This window comes from Labrus mixtus, chromosome 2, assembly GCF_963584025.1.
Source record: "Labrus mixtus chromosome 2, fLabMix1.1, whole genome shotgun sequence".
Taxonomy (NCBI): Eukaryota; Metazoa; Chordata; class Actinopteri; order Labriformes; family Labridae; genus Labrus; species Labrus mixtus.
In genome coordinates, this window is record NC_083613.1 from 15,867,305 (window position 1) to 15,888,788 (window position 21,484).

Here is a 21,484-nt window from a genome sequence, read left to right on the forward strand (position 1 = left end):
TCTATTTTTCTCCTGAAACTCTGACCGCTGCGAGTAAAGTTAAGACACGGGGAGGAAAGACGCTGTGACGCCTGGATGCTCTTTGAGGATGACCACCGTTTATTCTGATGAACACAAAGTGAAACAGATCGTCGATGCTGCCTGCTCCAGCTCTAAAATGAAATATAGAATATAGGAATATATATATCGTGTTCATCAAAGTCCACAACGTGCAGTTCATGAGCAGCTGTGTAGCTCTTTTAGTAGATTAATCATCTGATTTCTCCATGTGAAGATTGTAATCCTGCTAGCTACCTGTAGGCTAGTTGAGCTCTCAGCCTGCAGTAACATTGGTAGTTATGGAGTACAGACTCAAAGCCTGCGAGTCTCTCTGCCCACCCCCTCTGGTCACTTATTGTTTTTAACGGAGGGAGCTGTTCAGTGAAACCAGCACTCCACAAGCTTTACTCACTTAACATTGTTTACCACCGGGTTTTTTTTTTTTGAATGCAGGATAATGACCTCATGAGGGAGAAAGGGGTAAGAAGTGGCACTGTGAGGCTGCCACTTGCAATACAAAATGAATGGTGGTGTGCGGTGGGCGGTGGTGTCAGCTGCTGTTGAGGCGATGATGGTGCATGTCCAAGCATTTTATACTGGTTTATTAATCGCTTTGGTATATATTCTGTAGCCACATTTTTTTACTGTTGAGTACATTTGAAACACCTGTTCCTTATGGAGGTTAGAGATCCTCTCAGTCATCAGAGCTGTGTATATACCACAACCCCACGATATTACATATCACAATACAGAAGCCACATTTCGATACATATCGTGTTATACATTGATTTTGGATAATGAGCATGTCCTACACAGAATTCACTACAACAGCTGTTCTTTACTGTTGAGAATAACAGCAAAGGCGTATTAAGGATCCTACAACTTAAAACATTCAAATCAGGTCCTCAGAGATGCTAGAAATAATTTACATGAAAATGTTTTAACCCCAGAGCTACGGCTATGGTGTTATTGTGAAATGCACCATGGGTCAATTGTCTTTCAAAACTGTCATGACAGCTTTGCAGCCATATCGATTCTGTAACATCCATACATGTGTTTACAAGGAGCTCATGACGCTATATTGCGGGATCAGTTTTTTGAGCACAGTCCACTCTGTTTACATATTGACTATTCCTGGTAGACTTTTAGTCTGTCAAGAGTGTAAATCAATCCCACATTTTTAATTATTGATCTGAACAAAAGACACAATAATCTGTTATATCCAAGTCCATGCAGGACAAAAGACAGTCAGGTAGTAAATGTACACACACACACACACACACACACACACACACACACTCCCTCTCTCTCTCTTTCTGTATACATTGGATTTTCAGCTGCTGTGGAGCGTGTGTGTGTCAGCAGAAAATTAAAGATGAGAGCGAGTCAGATCAGTGGTGAAGAGACGGAGGAGTGCAGCAGACCCTGAGAGCGACAGATAAAAGTATGCAAATCAATGAAGGGATAAGAGAGAGAGAGAGAGACAGAGGTGGAGTGATGAGAGATGAAATCGCTGGTCGAAGAAAAATAGTTTTCTTTCAAATGACGGCAAGGTTTCATTTTCTCTTCATAGTGGTCTTTGAGATACTGACAGGCTGCCACTTACACACAGAAACTGTCACCAAACGTGTGTGGTACACGGGTGGCTGCTGAGGTGAGTGAAACATCTCGTTGTTTACAATATGAACTTAATTAATCATTTGAGCTCCTCAAAAAAAAAACAGGAAATCGGGAAGATTTCTGTAGTTTCTTCCAATCTATTTTTGCTACTGATGCCAGTGCAAACATGCTCGGATACAAGCCACATGTTCAGCCAAGTTTGTCTCATTCAGAACATGGTTTTCTGATTGCAGGCCTGTTTTTTTTGGGGGGGGCTGGCAGCGCACACAACCTCAATTTAAGAGCGCATTTCCCCGGGCATACATGTTCCTATTACGAAAAGTGTGAACTCTGCTCTTCTGCTTCCCTTGGTGACCGTTGAGTCAGTTTTAAATTGCTCTGTATGTTTAGTATTTGCTAACCCCCCCCCCCCCCGCAACTTTCAAAATAAAGCTTCTGTTAGATCCAACATAAATTTAGCACAGTCAGATTCTACCTGAGCTTTTGTTTTTGTTTAAATCCACTCAATTAAAATATATCTGAGAATTAAACATTTGGAAACTATTTTGTTGTGCGGCAGGTGTTTTTTACTTGATTACTATGAAGATTCAGACTTTCGCACACGCACGCACACACACACCCGCAGACACGCACACACGCACACACACACACGCACACATGCACACACATACACACACAGACAGGCCTGTCACTGTCACCGGGATTAATTTACAACAAAATCCATTAACAGGACGTATTTGGACAAATGACCTTTTCAAATTAATTCCAGCTTCCCGAGTTCAAGTAAAAAAAAATCCATGAACAATTAGAGCTGCTGCAGACTTGGACGTGTGTGTGTGTGTGTGTGTGTGTGTGTGTGTGTGTGTGTGTGTGTGTGTGTGTGTGTGTGTGTGTGTGTGTGTGTGTGTGTGTGTGTGTGTGTGTGTGTGTGTGTGTGTGTAAACTGTCTCTGGTCCCATCCAATGACAGACTGTGGTGATGTCTTCTGTCTGGTGCATTTTTACTATATTCTGATGCTGTAATCATCAGATAACCGTTTTGATCCCTGACTCCTGAAATCTGCCAGTGAATTAGTCATTCAGCGCGAAGCGTTTGGATTGTTTTTGACACTACAGTGCGGTCCATTTAGAGTAAATGTGTGACACACTTTGAGACGCTCATTAAATGATCCAGTCTCTACAGGCTGTCCCCTCTTGTCTGATGGGATTTTGTGCCGGAGCGAATTTCTTTCTGCGGCACTATGAGAGAGCTTTTTGTCTGTCAGCTGGAGTGATAAATCCTCCTGCCTGTGTCTCATTGAGATTTTTTATTATCGAAAAGTACCCTCAATGATCTCTGTGAGTGTGTGTAGTGTGTGTGTGTGTGTGTGTGTGTGTGTGTGTCTGTGGAGTCTTAGATAAAAGGTGTTTAGTATTACATTTGTAGCGATGGCACACAGATGCAGTCTTCTTAATGATGCCTGAACACTCATCCAGAAATCCTGACGTGGTGTGCATGTATGTGTGTGTGTGTGTGTTTAGCATTTAGCCTTGAAGGTTTGCATAAATGCAGCCATTACCAAGCCAGGAAAACAGCATATGGACAGAAGGAGGAGGAGGAGGCGATAACTTTCTCTCTCCTCATCCACTCTCCACTCACTGCTCTTACACGTATCCATCCTCTTGCTCTCCTAACTTTCTGTTTTGTCCTACGAGGACGGCGGAGAATGAATAACAGCAGGGCTGGGAAATGGAGACGTGATGCTCTTTATGCAAATCAAACACCAGCGTTGCCATCCGTTTCCTTCAGAGCACCCAGAGGACAGAAAAGCAGCCAAAAAGCAGTGCGAGGAAAAAGCAGCGGGGAGAAGTTGAAGCCAGGTCAACTTTGTGCAAATATTTAGTAGAACAACAAAGCCAGGTTTTGTGACGGCCTATCACTGATCAGTATTCATCCTGGCGGAGCCCAGTGCGGTGTTGGGTTACGGTTCTCACCAGCCTTGACCGGCTTGTTCACCGCTGAAGAATTTACATTGTGGTTAACATCCAAACCCACAGTCGCTCTGTGAACGCTGTGAGCTTTTCTTCTTCTCTGATGTTTAAAATGAATCAAATATCTGAAGCTGTGGCAGATTCAAGGACATCTGGATTGTAAAAGTATTCACCAGCAGGATAATTAAAGGCTTTCTCATAGAATTTCTTCATCTTACCTGACATTGACTGGAGACTAACTTGATACCAAACACCTGCTGGTGGCTGTTTGCTGCCCCGTGCCTCGGTGAAGAGAATTCAAATTGAATTGGTAACAAAAGCATCAAGGATATGTGGTCAGTAATATCACATTATGCACTTTTCGAAAAACAACCCCAAAAAATAGGAAATGGTGAAAGAATTGAGCCTCCAAACTCTAAAAGGTTTGCTGGTTGAAATGTTGTTATATCACTCCAAGAGCTTTCACTGAATTAATTCTGTTGTCAAGGTTTGGTCTTCAGGATGTGGATGAAGAGACTTTATATAAAATGCAAGTGCAAGGGAAATGCAAGTTTTAAAGAAAATCAGCGAATGTTTTGCAGGGGAAAACACAATGTTTGTTGCAGAATATACAAAAAAAAATGTAACACTTGAGTCTATGGAAATCAAAGTCTGACATGAAACCCGTTTCCAAAAAAAACTCAAATTTACCAGATTTTCTTTGTGGGCTCTTAAAGAGGGCCTAAAAGCTCTTCAATTTCATTGTAAAAATGGTGCAGCAACCCTGGCTTACCGCTGTGAGCTAAAGAATCGGTTTTCTGAGGAATACGTTGCAGAAATCAAAACCAGGCAATGACATTAAAGCATCCTCAACATACATTGAACTCCCTGTGCCCTCTATATCACTTTTTATTCCACTGGATCCATCTGGTCCATTTTGTTCAGGGACATTTCTCTGTACTTTGTATTAAATTTCATTTCCACTCCCTTCATTAAAAGTAAAGTTGTGCCGTTGATCTTCCTCTGAGTCTTCCGTCTGTCCTCCTGCAGCCTCGGGGCCGATAGATTTAGAGAAGCAGTCAGACTCTGAGAGTCGACTCGTCGGCATCGTCTCAACAGGTTGAATTGCTGCAGGCATCAAAGTTAGAGTTCTGCCAATTACTGCATCACAGGGATTCATATCGACTCTGATGAACCAACAAGTCTGTGATGGTCTGGCTCTGTTTTCAGTCTCTCTGCAGAGGAAGCACTGATAGTTATGTTACAGTTGAAACGCTGCATTTAATTGGTTTATGAAAAGTGCAATATGATGAATTTCCTCTCGTAAACAATGCAAATGTCTGTTCATGAATTTAACGGCTACTGAGTGAAAAAAAGGGGACAAAAGCTCCCCCATCCTCTGCCAATGACAGCTCTTCAGCACCACAACAAACAACAACACAACTCCTCTAAACAACACAAAGTTCTGGTGTTTAAAAGTGCAAACCTGGCACAGGGAGCTGCAGGCTGAGCTGGCCGCATGAAGAAGCGGCTCCTGTCTGTGTTTCATTTGCATCCTTTTCAAATCAAACCATTTTCTATTAACTGTATTCTTCTCCCACCATCCCGAACAAGATTAGTGGTTTAGAAAGAGGATGGATATTCTTTTGTAACAAATGGAAGCCAAGAGTTTAGTTTATTAAAATCCAATGAAACCCAAAACCGTCTCTAAATCTCTATTCCACTAAAATTCTGTTAAACCCATGAAAACGGACCTCCTGCCTGCTGCAGAATGTTTCTTTAATCCTGTTTAAATTGATCTAAAATTTAAAAAAAAAATAGCAAAGCTTGCGTAACTTAATTTAGGGATATGAAGCATTTAAAGATATTCTGAGAAATTGTATCACAATAAGCAAAAACAACTATGTGGGAACTGTATTTGTATGGCAGGAGAAACTATAAACAGCTTTGCATTCTGCTCCAAAAACTAAAAATGTGCAGGGTGATGGTTTTGTGTATTTATTTATCAAAATGTGATTTCATACATGTAAAGTTGTGCATGCTTCCTTTTAATGTATGACGCAGCTTTGATGTTTTTTGCAGTGATTTTAGTTTATTGCCATAAAGCTTTTTTTTTTTTACAGATTCTCAGGATGAGAAAAATTCTAATAAATTACAGCAATAATCAAAAATACCAATATAGGTGCTTGCAGACTTGTTTCTTTTAGCGAGAGTTAAGGGCAAAAACACAACTGAGACATTGCTTGCCATTTCTATTTCACTTTTCAGTCACTTGTTAATCCACAATGAAAAGTCAAAGTGAAAAACAAATATTTTTATAATAGAAGTGCATCTTTTAATAATATCTAAAAAACCATCCCTCTGACCCTGGCTCTCTTCTGTTTTCCTACAGAGCAACCATCCAATCACCACGGCGCCACCCTGCCTCCGGTACCTCCCCCTCACCGCCAGCAGCCCTCCATTACAGCTCTCAACCAATCCCTGGGCTCCACACACCACGCTGGCCAATCCCTGAATTCACGGCAGCTCACCCCTCCCATTGGAAACCCGGCCCCCGTGGCCGGCCAATCACCAGCCGAGCTGCAGACCACGCCCCCCGAGAGCGTCCCGCTGCAAGACAGCTGGGTGCTGGGTAGCAATGTGCCTCTGGAAACAAGGTAAACTTTCTCTATCTGACTTCCTGTCCAGATTAGGACAGGGGTAATTCCAAATAGGGACCCTTGCTTTACATATTTTGGAGTCTAAATGACAAATAGGTAGAAAAAGTAGCAAAATGCTCCAGTGTATTTGGGATACAGGCTGTAATGACTGCAACAAAACCCAAAAACTATGATCTTGTCCACTCGTTGTTGTTACTCTGAATATGTCCAATTACACGTAGCATTGATATTAAGAAAAAAAAACCTCCTCATCTGATGCTTTGGCTTGATGCCATCTCTCCTGACATGGCTGTTATAGTTTTAAAAGCACAAGAAATGTTTGGTCTATCACTGTATATAAGAATATCATGATAACATGATTTATGACTTTGATTTAAGTGATAGAAGGAATCTGAATGATTTTTACTGTTATGTGTTGAAACTGGTCGTCGTGGCATCTCAGTGTGTGATGTATTATGAACACCGTGAGGAGTGATGCAGAATTAAAATTGAAGCAGCATCACCTCCTCATCGTCAGAGGAACCTCCCAAACTTCCAGAGCAGCTCTCTCTCTCTCTCTCTCTCTCTCTCTCTCTCGCTCCTCAGCAGAGCCGTGTTTAATTAAAGGGAAGAGAAAATGCTGTTTACTCCATTATTTATTCACGAGAGATCTCAGCTGGATAAAAGATTTAAAGGAAGGGGAATTGATTTGAACTCGACTCTGTGAGGAAGTGAGACGCACTGACACCACAAAGGGTTTGGGATTTGTGAGGGAATTCTAGAGAAGAAAAAAATATAGGAATATTACGCCAACATACTCCTGCAGAATATCATTCTATGAAGAATGAATCCTTAAATTTTCCAGAATAAAGGCTCCCTGTGGTTCTCCATGACAGTCTTACTGAAACTGCAGAAAGAGCTTGAATGTGTCTGTTTTTAAGCCAAGCGGGCGCACATGGACACAAAACATTTATCAGTGTGCAGAGATGTGTTTAGAAGCTGCAGACAGGGGGGCTGGCTGGGGTCTGTTACCCACACTCATTCATATTCATGAAATTTAAACGCACAAAACCAAACATAACAGTCGCAGTCTTGTAAGGGTTTATGCACCGAAACGTTACCCTTAAGGTTATTAAAACACATCTTTATTTAGGCTAAAATGAATAAATGCAGGCCTTTAATAGAGATATCAGTGTGATAATAAAAAGGGTATCCAAAGAACATACTTTATAGAGCTCAACAGTGACTGGCCACTTTTTCGGCGGCTCTGGTTTCAGAAGTAAATTACCCCGTTCAAATCCGCCATTTACATTTTACAAAATCTTTATATGGAGAGATTGAAGCCTGTTACCAAGACAACCAGTCACCACAATACTCGTGATTATAAAACGTTTGATTCGGTGCATAAATGGCATTTGAAAACAGAGAAAAGGGGAAAGGTACAAGACTGTGTAGATATTTTTTTTCCAGAGTCAAGGAACTACCCATCCCACAATCCATTGTGAATGATTCCTCTTCTTCTTAAATTGAACTTTGTTTTTATCAAGTTTATACCGTTAATACAAGTGTTGTAATATGTTGTAGTCTGTGTTGTGTTAATACATAAATTTCACTCACTGCGGCATAAACAGATTAATAGTACATTTTGTGTTAGCTTACTGACTAGCTAGCCTGCTAGCATCATCCATCCCCAGGAAACATTTCCATGGTAACAGCAAGCTCAACCATTAAGAGATATCAATGTGGGGTGCTGGTGGCGCAGTGGTTAGTGCGTGCACCCCATGTATGGAGGCTATAGTCCTCAAAGCGGGCGGCCCGGGTTCAAATCTAGCCTGTGGCTCCTTTCCTGCATGTCATTCCCTACTCTCTCTCCCTGATTTCCAGCTCTATCCACTGTCCTATCTCTACATTGAAGGCAAAAAAGCCCAAAAATAAATCTTTAAAAAAAAAAATTTAAAAAAAAGAGAGATGTCTCTGTGACACTCTGTGATATCATACATTACGAACTTGTGTCCTACAGAAGCATAAACCATCGTTTCACACTCGGGTAGCTTGTAGTGAGTCTACCTTGAATGGTTATGACATCATTGCTAATAATCAGATCCGCTATGGAGAAAATGAATGGGATACATACTTCAAAAACCCGACTAGTATATAATATATCCTAAAGGGCTCAACTGTCGAGCCCTTTAGGAGATATTATATTTAGTTTTTTTGACTCGGCAACCAATTTTTTCCAATCTGTCTACAGATCAAATACCAGAATTAGATTAGTTTCAATTACAAGAAATGTGTTTATGTGCAAAACAGTTCATTTTTAATTAATATCTATGTACAAAAAAGGTTGATGTTCAGACATTTAAATTCCAAGTAGACTTTTCTGAATGTTTGATCATTTTCGGATCATTTTGAGCAAACTGTTGATCCACATTTTCATTCAATCTGTTCCTTTGTCGTCGCATTTTTAACTTCTTCAGACCTTTACAGCTCTTGTTGCATCAAAATATATTTTTATTGACTTGAGCCTTGAATACTTTTCCTCAGAACAATTTCCCTTTTATGTCTTTGTTGGAAAAAAAAATACACCCGTGCAGTTCTTCTGATAATATGAAAATCAGTCCAGCAGAGTGTAACATCACACTGCTGACTGTGCATAGACCTGTTGCCCACAGGATATCCACACACACTCCTACACACAAGCACACACACACACTAATTATGGGACTGACTTCGACCTTGGCCCTGTGTTCACCAGGCGGTTTATTGCTCACTCTCTTTCACTGCTTCTTCCTCATTCTGTCCTGCTCGTTAATGTTTTTCACCCGGAGAGAAGAGAGAGAGACGGAGTGAGAGATGGAGTAATGTTCTTCTTTGTAACTCCCAACATTTGGCTTTGTGTGTATGTGTGTGTGTCTGTGTTTCTCTGGGAGGATTTGTGGACTTTAAGGACGGCCAAACCAGAACCCTGCTGTAGTTTTATGTTCTTATAAAAGCCGACACACTGACACACACAGACACACAATTTATGAGGCTAACTTCAACCTTGACCTTTAATTCCACGGACAATTTGTAGTCGACTCTTTCTTTCTTTTCTCTCTTTTGTTTCGTACCCTGGGAGAAAAGAGGGGATGCTGATGGATTGATAGAGGGGGGAAATGTCTGCCTCGAGGCTCTTTACAACCTGCAGCTCTTTGCCTGCATGTGTGTGTGTGTGTGTGTGTGTGTGTGTGTGTGTGTGTGTGTGTGTGTGTGTGTGTGTGAGTGAGTGGGAGAATGTTTGGACCTTTGGGACGGCCAAACCATGTCCTTGGCTCTGCTTTATATTCACATGGAAGGCTAACACACACACACACACACACACATTCAGACAGACTCGTAGATGAAAAAACGAGCAGGGTGGAGCTGAAAAATAAATGTGTTGTGACCCGGAGGCGCTCCCTGCATGGCAAATCAAACACATCCATCCTCTGCTGGACACTGTAGTCAGCGGTCCGTCTCTGCTGCAGACACACAAACACAGACACATAATTCCAACATGTTCTAAGCTGAATGGACTTGTTTGTTTTAGACTTTCCTTCATGCGGTGTCTGTTTGTCTTTCTTTTTTCCAACCTCAACTTTCGCTCCAAAGTGATGCCAGTAATACGTTGATGATGTTGTGGGCTCGCAGCACAATGCTACAGCTGTCGCTAAATAATAACAAGACAAAACATGCCTCATGCGCTTGTCTGAAATCTGACATGTTTGTATTTATCCACATTTTCCCCAGATTTTCTGACTTTAACGTGACCCTCATGAATCCAAACGTCGATAAGAACGAATGTCCTTTTCTGTTGATCTCTGAGAACATGGCATGAACGTGGCATTTCTTGTCTATTTGTAGATTTTGTGTGCTGGTTTTCTCTGTTAGCTTCGTGCTAAAGACACAGTTGTGCTGCCTGGAAAAGGGTTGAAGCAGGTTTTGGTGGGAGCCTTGCTTCTATATCTCTCAATTATGAAGGCCATAGCAATGCTATGATTTCTCTAAGGTGGGAGTTTTTTCCTATATGAAAATGAATCCGCTCTATCTGGCTGTATAATCAGGACACTGTTGTGCGTGTAGCTTCCAGTGACTGCATAAACACGTTCAATGAAGCCTAGCTGTGTGCGGGGCGTTTTTGTGGACGGGACGGGAGATATTGAATGTGTTTCCTTCTCTGCATGAAATGTCTTTACTGCCCGTGTTGCACTTTGTTGTGTCATTATCTTTTAAGTGTAGCTCAGCAAAACTTTTAACCACAGCCAAAAACTTTTGCTGCCGTCCACTGTGTCCCTCTTCTCAAAGCTTTGTCGACATGCTGTGTCACAAATGATGTTATGTAACCAAAAGCGGAGCTAATATATTTATGTAACTTAGAGATGTAGAACCGGTTCTTGATACCCAAGCCTTTCCATGACGGGTGCTGACATCATTCACTTGGGATGTCATTCAGAGCCAGAGTCTTCATTAGGGATTGGCTGGTGGAGCTGCAGGATTTGGTGTTCCAGCCTTTAACCTTACCTAGAGGAGAAGTCAGAAACAAAACCAGAGAAGAACCTGCAGCTTCAAATCTGTAAGCTTGCAGCGACTCACTGAGCTGAATTTGAGGAGTGAGAAGAGTCTGCTTTAGCGTTAGCGTGGTTTTCTGTGTGTGTGTGTGTGTGTGCGTGCGTGCATGCGTGTGAAATGAGGGCCAGTAAGAGCAGTATATAGAGTAAAGTCAACAGTTGGTGAGTGTTATGTCTGCAAAGATTACTATAGCGTCTATATGACACCATGGCTGCTACACACACACACACACACACACACACACACACACAGTCCATCTGATACCTCGTCTTCTGGAGAGAAGCAGCCAGTGTTTGAACAGAGCACACACCTGCTCTGTGGGACAGACAGAGATCTGTTCACATCACTATCTCTCTCTTAAAGATATCTTTAGAGTTTTTATTGATTACAGATTTATAGCAGAGTTTATCAGCGCTGCATGGATTTTGTTTGGGAGAGTCTTTGTATTTCATCTTGGATAAAGTATTTGCATCATCATCAATGTTTAAACTCTGACTCTCTGAATCTTTCACTTGTGTTTTTGACACATTAAGACTCGGGGAGGAGGATGAAGCTTTGTAACCGTCCACAGGGAAACCAGCTTTTGCTTTAAAAAAAAATTAACTTTCAGAAATATTGGAGTTAAAGGCGGAGCGACACTGACTGAAGAGAGAAACTTGAGCTGCTGATGAAATCCTCGCGTCTGCTCATTTCAAAGCAATATGCCGGTTTGTACTTAAAAGATTGACACAAGTTTGAACTCGTGGTGTGGGCCAAATTGATGATGAAACCTCGACTTAAAATATAGGAATAAAAAAATGTTTTATCTGTAAATCACAGCGGACCAGACACCGGTCAGTGAGCTGTTTATTCCCCGAACAAAGCAGGACTGTCACCTTCAAACAAACTATTCAACACACACTGATGAAACATCCTGTTAAGGTATATAAGCCCCCTGTGGTCTTCATGAAACGAACTTTTAGCTATTATGTCCGTTTTTTATCAAATCAGCTTAAAAGGAGGGACATTTAAAGCGCCAAAATAAACGACTATTTATATAACTAACCGATGAACTCACTCTTTCTCTGTCCTGTCCTCTGTTTTCTCCTGACCGTGTCCTCGCTCTACTCTTACATTTTTTATTCTCTCTCTCTCTCTATCTCTCTGTGTGTGTGTGTGAGGTAAAACTGTGCCTCACACTCGCCGCTCTGCATATCTGATGCTGAGTGACAAACGGCTCTGTGTTATTACTAAAGCTGATACTGCCTGGAGTTATAACAGACATTTGTTTTCCTGTTTGCTTTTTTTTGGATGATTTATAAAAGTCGGCTTTTCACTGGAGGGCGATGTATCTGTCAGATTGCAGGAAGCACTGCTCAATTCAGCGGTGCGGACCAAACAAACAGAGAACCCCAAAACATCATAAATCTGTCACTATAACGACAGTCACAGTGCAATCAACTAAATAATGCTGACATTAGTTTGTCAGACTCACACTACAGTATTTTTATAATCAGAAACCATATTAAATGAGGGTGTGGGATGCATACAGTATGTACTTCTCTCTCCTCAAACATGGACTCTTTGTTAGAGGAGGACAATGCAGCATCGCTTACTACGAGTCAGAGGCAGCAACACACAAGCTTGATCTTGTATGATGTTACAGGATTTCACATACATAAGGGTCAATGTAGGACAAAGAGTTTGTTTGTGTGGGACAATTTGGGACATGTTACCACGATGCTGCGAGTTGGTTTAGATATTGATATAATGTCAAAATTACCCTAAAACATCAACACTTCTATTGAAACCATCAACTTATAAATATCAACATCAATGCTTCACCACAGGTTGATTTGGTCACACACACTATGCAGGTTCTCCACAGAGGCAGGTGAAACACATCTGTAAGTATGGCCGCTGCTTTTGTACATCCACAGGATTTTTTTTTTAAATCTCTGAGTCTGTAGAAATGAGTGGAGCCACAGTCTGCTGAGCTGTTTGAGTGCGAGTGCTGCACAGTTTGGAGATCTTCAGTTGTTCCAGCTGCCGTTACCTTATCTGTTGGGCAATCCTCTTCTGGTTTCATGTGGAATGTATCCATGAATCAACATTTGTCTTTACAAGCGACATGTCTCTGTGTGTAACTTCATGATGTATTCTCCTCCATGCAGTATTTTTTTTTAAAACTCTGGCAAATGTTGCAAAAGAAAACTTTCTGGGTGTCGCCCTCCACCTGCATCACCCGAGATTTAATACTTCCTCAGACTTTATCGTAGCTGCGTCACCTTTTTTTTTTCTTAGTTACCATCATATTCCGCCTAAAAGTGCAGTGTTTTTGGGGCAGTGGCAGGTCGGGGAGGTGCGTTACGAGATTCCTTCCAAAAACATGTAAAAATGAAAAACAACTTAAAATTGTGTATTTACCCCATTATTGTGAAAACATACATACTAGTATTTCAAGAGATTACTTCTGCTTCTAGCAGTTCTTACAAAAGATTAGTAAAATAATATTACGGCGTTCAGGCTGTTGTGTTCTTTTGGGTTTTTCTAATGCCAGTGTTTGAAAAGGCCTATTAGTGTGCCAGTCTGTGCACAACGTTAAATGTTTTAACCACCTCCACTGACAGTGTGGGTCCCCAGTCTATAGCACCAAACTGTTGTTTTGGACCCCTGTCCTTGGCAACAAAGATGGTGACAGGGTGGCGACCTTTGACCCCACAAGTCTGCTGATTGATTGACATCTGAAACAGGCCATGGTTACAGCCTTCTCTTGCTTCCAACCATTTGATAAAAAACAAAGGTGACTGTCCTGCACTTTGGAAAATTAGAGCCAATCAAAAGAGGGATATTTTCTGAATTTAACATAAAGAAAGCTGCAAGATTACAATACAATCTGGATATTATCTCATGCGGTGTTTCACACATGCACATAATTCCTGAAAACGTTTTAACTTAATGAGAGCTCCTCATCATGATGACTTTCTCTGCAGCACTGTGAGCATGCATCTTTATAAGAGGGCAGACACATGAGTGACTGTGTTTCTATTCAACAGGAAAATTACAGCTTATTTCAAACATACTGCAATGTTAAACGATGCCGAAATAGATGACATTTTACAACGATCTGAGATGTCTCTTCTGTGCAATTTTGCTTTTTTTTTTAACGCTGAACAGAACATCTCCTGCGTATGAAGTGCAATATGTTGTGGGAAAAGAAAGATTATATCTCTGTGGTGATGGAAGGAAATGAGTTTGTATCCCTCCACCACAGAGATACAATATTTCACCACATCTCACAAACCCATCAACATGTAAAGAATGTATCCGCTCGGATGTTTTCTGCCGAGAAAACAGAGGAAAACACAGATATTATGACCATGAAAGATATTCAAAATGATTTGCTGTTTCTCTGCAGACAAAATATCAAAAATATTTTCCCTACAAAAGGGCAATGAGCTCGTCTGCAGGGTTAGATTGATTTATGCAAATTACTGATAGGAGAAAATATTTTCTCGCAGAATGTGAATGTGACACAGATTGGGTTTAACTTTAGCTCCAGTGTGTGTGTGTGTGTGTGTGTGTGTGTGTGTGTGTGTGTGTGTGGGTGTGTCTGTGTCTGTGTGTCTGTTGTGTTTGTGTCTCCAGCTGATGGTGTGAGTGACAGAACATCAAACTGAGAGTAACGAGGAGTGTTAGAGCTTTTATTGGACATGAAAGGGGGAGCGAACGGGCTGACACTAGAGTGTGAATGTCCTCATTTAGAGGTGATAATCCCTGCGCTGACACACACACTCTTTTCAAACACCCATATTGTACACACACACACACACACACACACATTCACAGATTCATGTGCATGCACCTGTTGTGTCAAGGGACATCCGACACAACTGGTCACTAGATTGAACAGCAGTTCATGTCAATCTCGCTCACACACACACACACACACACACACACACACACACACTTGCACACACTTGAAATGAAAATACACTGTGAAAAAAAGTTTATATGACGACAGTGATCCTCCTTTAAAGTCTCGACTTCCATCACACACAAAGAGTTTTGCTAAGTTTCTTGAATGTCCTTGAGTCAAAGAGAGATCACCCAAAAGTTGTTTCAGTTTCAGCTGAAGGTGCAAGCTTCGTATTTATTTTTAATTTTTAATATACACATGATGGCAGTGGTTGCTATGCAGTGAGACCATCAGAAGTAACTAATCCCATTCATACACATTCATATCTCGCCACCGAAACAGCGTGAGCAATTCGGCGTGAAGTGTCTTGCTCAAGGACACATCGGACATTTTGCTTGAAGAGCCGGGGATCGAACCCTCGACCTTCCAGTTAAGAAACAACAACTCTACCAACTGAGCCACAGCCACCCGTCTGCCTCTGTCAAACATAATAATGTCAAACAAGACGCGTGTTTAAGGAACGCTAAAATAAGCAAAAACTACCAACACCTAGTGTATGTATCGTACAAATATGATGCCCCAAAGTGTTTCTTTATTTGCTTATTAAAAATAGATTTTTGTTTGCTATCATTACTCCATCACTGTAGTAGAAATGCCAGATATGAAGTATTAAACTTGTGATAACAGCTAAATGAAATACAGCCTCTCACACCTTCACAGCACATTTGAGTAATTCACTTATCACAAACAAGCTTGAATGTTCTTATACTGTGTGGGTCTTTGCATGCGTCTACGCAGCGACAGAACAAGCATTAACATACATTAACATGATCCTTTTATCCATGATCCTACAGGCAGTGGTGTAATGTGGATTATCCTATAATGTCTGGGCAAACCTGTTGTCTATCGGCTATTGTCCCGGCGTTACACATACAGTATAAACGACAGTTACTGTGCACACATTAGTTACAGTTAATTTCTCTGCAGGCTGCGTGACCTATCCGTGCTGTCCTTTTGTTACCTTATGTCACACTTAAACACACCACACACACACACACACAGCAGAATTACTGTCCCCCTGTTGTCAGAGACCCTTAAACACTTCAGAGTAAATAGCATTAATGTAAATGTGAGTTGTACAATAGTGTTATTCTTATGGACGAGCAGATTAGTTCTGGTTGACGACATGCTCGTCTGCGGCGGTTCCACTCATTGTACACTCGATTATCCCCGCTCTGAATGTCTGCTGTAATTGACTTGCACTTAAAACACTAATAACACACATATAGCGAGTATTTAGCGTGCTCGCTGCAGCCGTGACTCTGTTGGTGCTTTTTCGAGTAAATGTCCCCCTGCTGCAGCAGCAATATAAAAGCGTCTTATCAGAGAGCAAGCACTGACTCCAGCTCCCATTCAGCTGCCAAACGCTGCTAGAGTGATGTGTCTTTAACTTGCACTGGGGATGATTCAATACAGAGACTGATATTCCCAAAACAAAGCTGCTGATTTACTGCTGAAAAGGTTTCTTGTTTCATGCAAAATAAGTAAAAGCAATTGCAATGATTGAGTGCTGCCCCCCTGATGTGTTTCTTATTCGAGTGGGAACAAAAATGACAGAATTTAAACCTTTGTGGGGAAACTTAAGATGCACTCTTCCTGCATGTATTTGTTGCAGGCTCTTATCACATTTGACTAAAGCCATGTTCAATGGGATTTGCACGACACATTCTCACTCCCGGAGATGTCAAATAAGGCCCAACATGACCGGGAGGTACCACTCTGTCTTCAGTCTCGCTCTGGGGACAAATCAGCGGAAATAAAGTCAAGTTGGACGTCAACATGAAGCAGTCAGGGGCGCCGGTAGCATAGTGGTTAGTGCGCTCAACCCATGTACGGAGGCGGTGGTCCTCCAGGCGGGCCGCACCTGTGGCTTCTTTCCCACATGTCATTCCCCACTCTCTCTCTTCCTGATTTCTGACTCTATCCACTGTCCTATCTCTAAATTAAGACCTAAAAGGCCAGAAAAATAAAGCAGTCAGAGTAGCAATAAGTGAAAAACTACAACTGTTTTGGTTTAGTTTTTAAAGCTTACTGACAAAAGTTTCAAATTTTTATGACTCCTAGACTATAGAGAATCATGAAGACGTGTTTTACCTTCAAGATAAACTAAGATATTACGTTTGAATATTATGCACTGAACTAATGTGTGTCTCATGCCAGGCACGCAGAAACTAAAACACAAAGTCCATATTAAGCATGAATTAAGTGATATTATGACATCGGGGCTCTGTGTTGCATTCACTGCCTGTCGTAACCATCAACAGGCTAACACACACTGTGATAGCTGTTGAGCCTTCTGAAAGATTGAAAAAGATTCTTAGCCCAGCCTGCAATCGCATCTTACAATTGACATTCACGCTCACACGAATTGAAGCTCCTTTTCTGTGAATAACAGATAACAGATCAGATAAGATAATGCCGTTGGTGACAAGCAGCCCAGCAGCAATAGACAAGATAAAAATGATCAAATATGGAAAAAAGAAGATTAAAGACAAGAGAAAGCAACTCACAATATATAGAAAATATTAATGAATAATCGTTTTTGCACAGAGTATTGCAGCAAGCTATGTTCAATGGGCGTGGGTGATCGAGGCTACAGCTCGGGGAAAGAAGCTGATCCTCAGTCTGCAAAACCTTGAAAGTTTTCTGAATGGAAAGTGGCTGAGAAAACAAAATCATAGAACAAATAGAGAGAGAGAATGAAAGACCCCAGACCCTAAAGAATCCCAACGAATTTACAGAAGATTAAGATTTGTTTTCCAGAAATGAGCGAGGTCATTTGCAGTTGAAATTGATTTGGACAATTTAGAGACATAGCAGATTTTCACGTGATCAAGATCCTTTAAAGTTACAAATGACTACAGCTCCCACGGTCATACAAATGCTGTGTAACACGTGTTAAAGTTGATATCAGAGATTACTTTATTTTCAATATGTCAAGCAAAGAAACACAAAGTCTTTTGACTCCAGTGTGAACGTCGGTGAGCTGGTCACTTTTCTGTGAAAGAACAAATGTGATTCAAGCCGCGTGTGATAAATCCTCCTGAGTTTCTGTTGTATAAAGAAGGAACAGCTGAATACGCCCATAAATCCAGACTGCATTTCATCATTCTCAGCTTTCTAACCGTGATGACCTGCAGACTATCAAATGTCCACATCACTTCCCCCCCATCATGTTTTGGGGTCATTTTCTTTGGTCGTTTTGAGTTACACCTGCAGCTGTATTTGCAGATATGGTGTTGTGATTTATTGTAAAAGTCTTCCTGTGGTGCCTTGGAGTGTTCAGCTTCACAGCACGGGATAATTGCGACTTCTTAACTAATTGATATGAAAGTGATGTTTGTGATGAAAGGCGGGGAGGGAATGCAAAAATAGAAAAACAAGACAGAAAGCAAAGGAAAAAAGTCTTTTTTTAGTTTCTCAGGAGAGTCCGCTGTCATCAGATTGTGTTAGAAATTAATCTATTTTTAATTAGGCTGATACCAGCGACAGCATCTGTCTGACAAAACAGACAGGGAATATGAACCCCTCGGTTTTTGTTATTTAAGTTTTTCTTTTAAACTTCATAAAAATGTCATCTTCCACAATTCTTAATTGTTATAAAATCCTAATCAGTATCAAGCTTTTCTCTCCTGTTCGGTCTTTTTCTCTGAATTTAAATGACTCTTTTTTTAATCCACACTCCACAGAGACATGGTGCAATTTAATATAGTGATGAATTATAAAGTGAGTAGGCATAAATATGTACCATACATACTCTGAGGACACAAACACCTCCAGCTATGTGAACACAGGAAACAAACTCATCCATTAAAGAAACATAAATGCCACATAAGGTGAAGTTCTGCGAATGCTCTTGGATTAGATTTCTGCTGAGATTATTTCCATCCAGGTGGAAATCTGAAGAAAAAAATCAAACATCTTTTGACAATAACTGCGCTTGTGTGTGCAGTAGTTAAGGCCCTAAGGTTAGAGGGGTTAGTTTTACTAGTGAGCAGGCTTGTCACCGAGAGGCATCTTCACAGGTTGACAAATGAAGCACATGCTGAAGTGCAAAGAAACTGCAGTACCTCTAGTGTCCACCTGAGGCCGGCTCCATAGGTGAGTCAATCCCCATTAGGTCCCATATTAAAATGTCCAACTTTAGCAGATATAAACATGTTAACAGCCTGGTTTAACAAAGTTTTGGTAGCTCATTTCATTTTTTGGAAACACTGCAGGGTGGATAAATTTACTTATAGCTAATGCTTTTGGATTTTATTAGGCCAAAGAGTTATGCATACATTTGCATAATTTGAGGCATGGTTGATTTAACAGGTGGGTGTGTTGTAGTTGTTTATCAGGAGTCCTCCATCACCATCTCTTTGACTGTTTTGAGACAGCTCCAATGTTAGCTAGAGACTGCTTTTCCCACATGGCGACTGGCAATGTTTGCCTTTAAAATGAATGTTCAGAAACCAATGGATGACGTCACAATGACTACAGTCTGTGCAGTTCAAAACGGTGTCCTAACAAGGAAGGTATCATCCATAAAAGAAGCCCTCTGCGTTTACTATTTACCTAGTTTTCGGCTGCATAGAGCGCTCCTATTGGTTCTTGACTAAAGTTACATCATTTGTCTTTTATATTTATATGAGCCAAGAATAAAAAAACTCAAGATTACATTATTTTAATTTAGTATTAACATTCATGTGGGTATTCATTTATAGAAGTCAGAACACAACACCACAGCAAATCATAACAAGCTCAATTTTAAAGAAGTATTACATTAATAAATTATCCCATAAATGAACACAATTAAAGACATTGAATCATCTGGGTGCTACTCTCAGTAGTAGTACTCAGAAGGGTTTTGACTTAAGAAGCTGGTTTAATATAAATATGGAGGGAATTCACTTGCAAGCAAATTTCCAGAAGAAGCGAAAACAGTTGCATCTTTCTGGAGGAGGTTCTGATCTCAGAGCTGCAAAAGAAAACTGTAATAAAATAATTTAGTCTTTTAATGGTTGTTTTACTAACTTAATATTTCTTATTAAATGCCTGGAAATGTATTTTTGCTTTCATTGCAATGAGCAGAAAAAACAACATTAACGTTTATAACTTTCTCGCTGCTGTTTCCGTCTCTCCATCTCTCTCTCTCTCTCTCTCTCTCTCTCTCTCTCTCTCTCTCTCTCTCTCTCTCTCTCCTGCATTCTTCTGTCTCTCGTCACATCTCGCCTGCAGGCAGGTATTAATTGAAGGGTTCTCATTATAATAGGTTCTAATTGTTAATCACACCGCCTTGTTAGAGAGCAGTCTGATTGTAATTACAGATGCTCGTTAGCTGGGCTTCTGTCATTAATTAGACATTGTGACCTTGGTAATTACTGCAGACGTATACATGCATGTGCCGGTGATTTTCTCCTGACGGCTTTTTCATGCAGACAGACGTTTTAATAAAACCTTTCGTTTGTGCTTTAAGCTATCAATACTAATCTGTGTAGAGTCAGACATTCCTGACGGATATGATTTACCACACCGTTGTTCTTTAGTTTTTGCACGGATAAACTGCAGATGAATTATGGGTAATGACTCAGTGCAGGATCGGTGGCAGAAGGTGGTTCTGCTCCAGTAAAGAGATGCACAATGGGAAGAATGAATGCACGTCACAGGCTTCATTAATCAACTTAATGAGCACATAAAGCCAGCATTGTGATTCATAGTGAGGGACAGTTGTGTGGGATTAAAAGAGTTGCATCTATTGTGCAGCTAACATGGCGGGTCGTAGTCGCTTACATGTTGCTGCAGTAATTATTTTGTTAATTTGTGTTGGCTGACCTCGGAACATGTGGTTATAAAGATATGTTGATGTTGGGTAGATGGTGAGAAGTTTTGAGTGCCTAACCTACCCGTACAACATCCAAACCTGAGGGATGTTTGAGAAATGAAGCACACAAAGCGTTATGTTTTGTTAAAATCTGAGACTCTGCGAGCTAAAAGGTCTCTGAGGTTTAATCCAAACAAAACTCCTAGAGGGCCTTTCCCTTGTAGAGGAGGCTGTTACACCTTTTCATGCTGTGAACGACAACAAGCTGACGAGCTGCACCGCATATCCTCATCTGTTTTCTTTCACTGCTGCTCACCGCAGGGTGGAATAGTTAACCCTGATGACGAGTTTACAAGGCACTTTTCATGGCGTTTTAATCTGTTTTGGATAGAAAAGGAGAGCGAGAAAGAGAGAAGGAGATGCAGAAAGAGAGAGAGGGAGAGGTAGAAAGAGAGAGAGAGAAAAAGAGAGATGGAGAAAGAGAGAGAGGACTTACGGTCTAAGGGTTAGAAGTGGACCAGCTTGCTGCAGAAAGATCTCTAACTGGTAAAGAACACGATGCAGGTGAGCAACCGAGCCATCCCGCTGGTCACTGGTCTCTTTTTCGCTGCGCCTGTTTGTGGTTTTACTCCCTGTGTCATTTAAAACTGATCTTCTGACCAACTGTGTTTTATTATAATTATTTATTGCTTTTAAATGAGCTAGCAAAACTTTACATCTACTTCAACCATCACTCTGTTCACCAACTTCTTTAAAATCAAAAAGTCTCCTTCAGGTTTTATTTCAAGTAGCAACAGCAAGAAAAGTTTAGTTTTCACACGACAAAAAACAGTAAAACAAGGCAGGTTTGTGAAAGTACATAAGTGGTGCTTAACTTCACACCACT

At 40.9% G+C, this 21,484-nt stretch overlaps 1 protein-coding gene across 5 annotated transcripts in view; it reads left to right on the forward strand.

Annotated features, from left to right (window-relative positions):
- Nucleotides 1-21,484, forward strand: part of tenm3 (teneurin transmembrane protein 3) — a 318,509-nt gene that overhangs the window by 191,351 nt on the left and 105,674 nt on the right. For all 5 annotated transcript variants that reach the window (XM_061052965.1, XM_061052966.1, XM_061052967.1 and 2 more), the window contains one exon: nt 6,001-6,265. In XM_061052965.1, the coding sequence (XP_060908948.1) occupies nt 6,001-6,265 (265 nt within the window). The remainder of the gene's footprint in view (nt 1-6,000; nt 6,266-21,484) is intronic.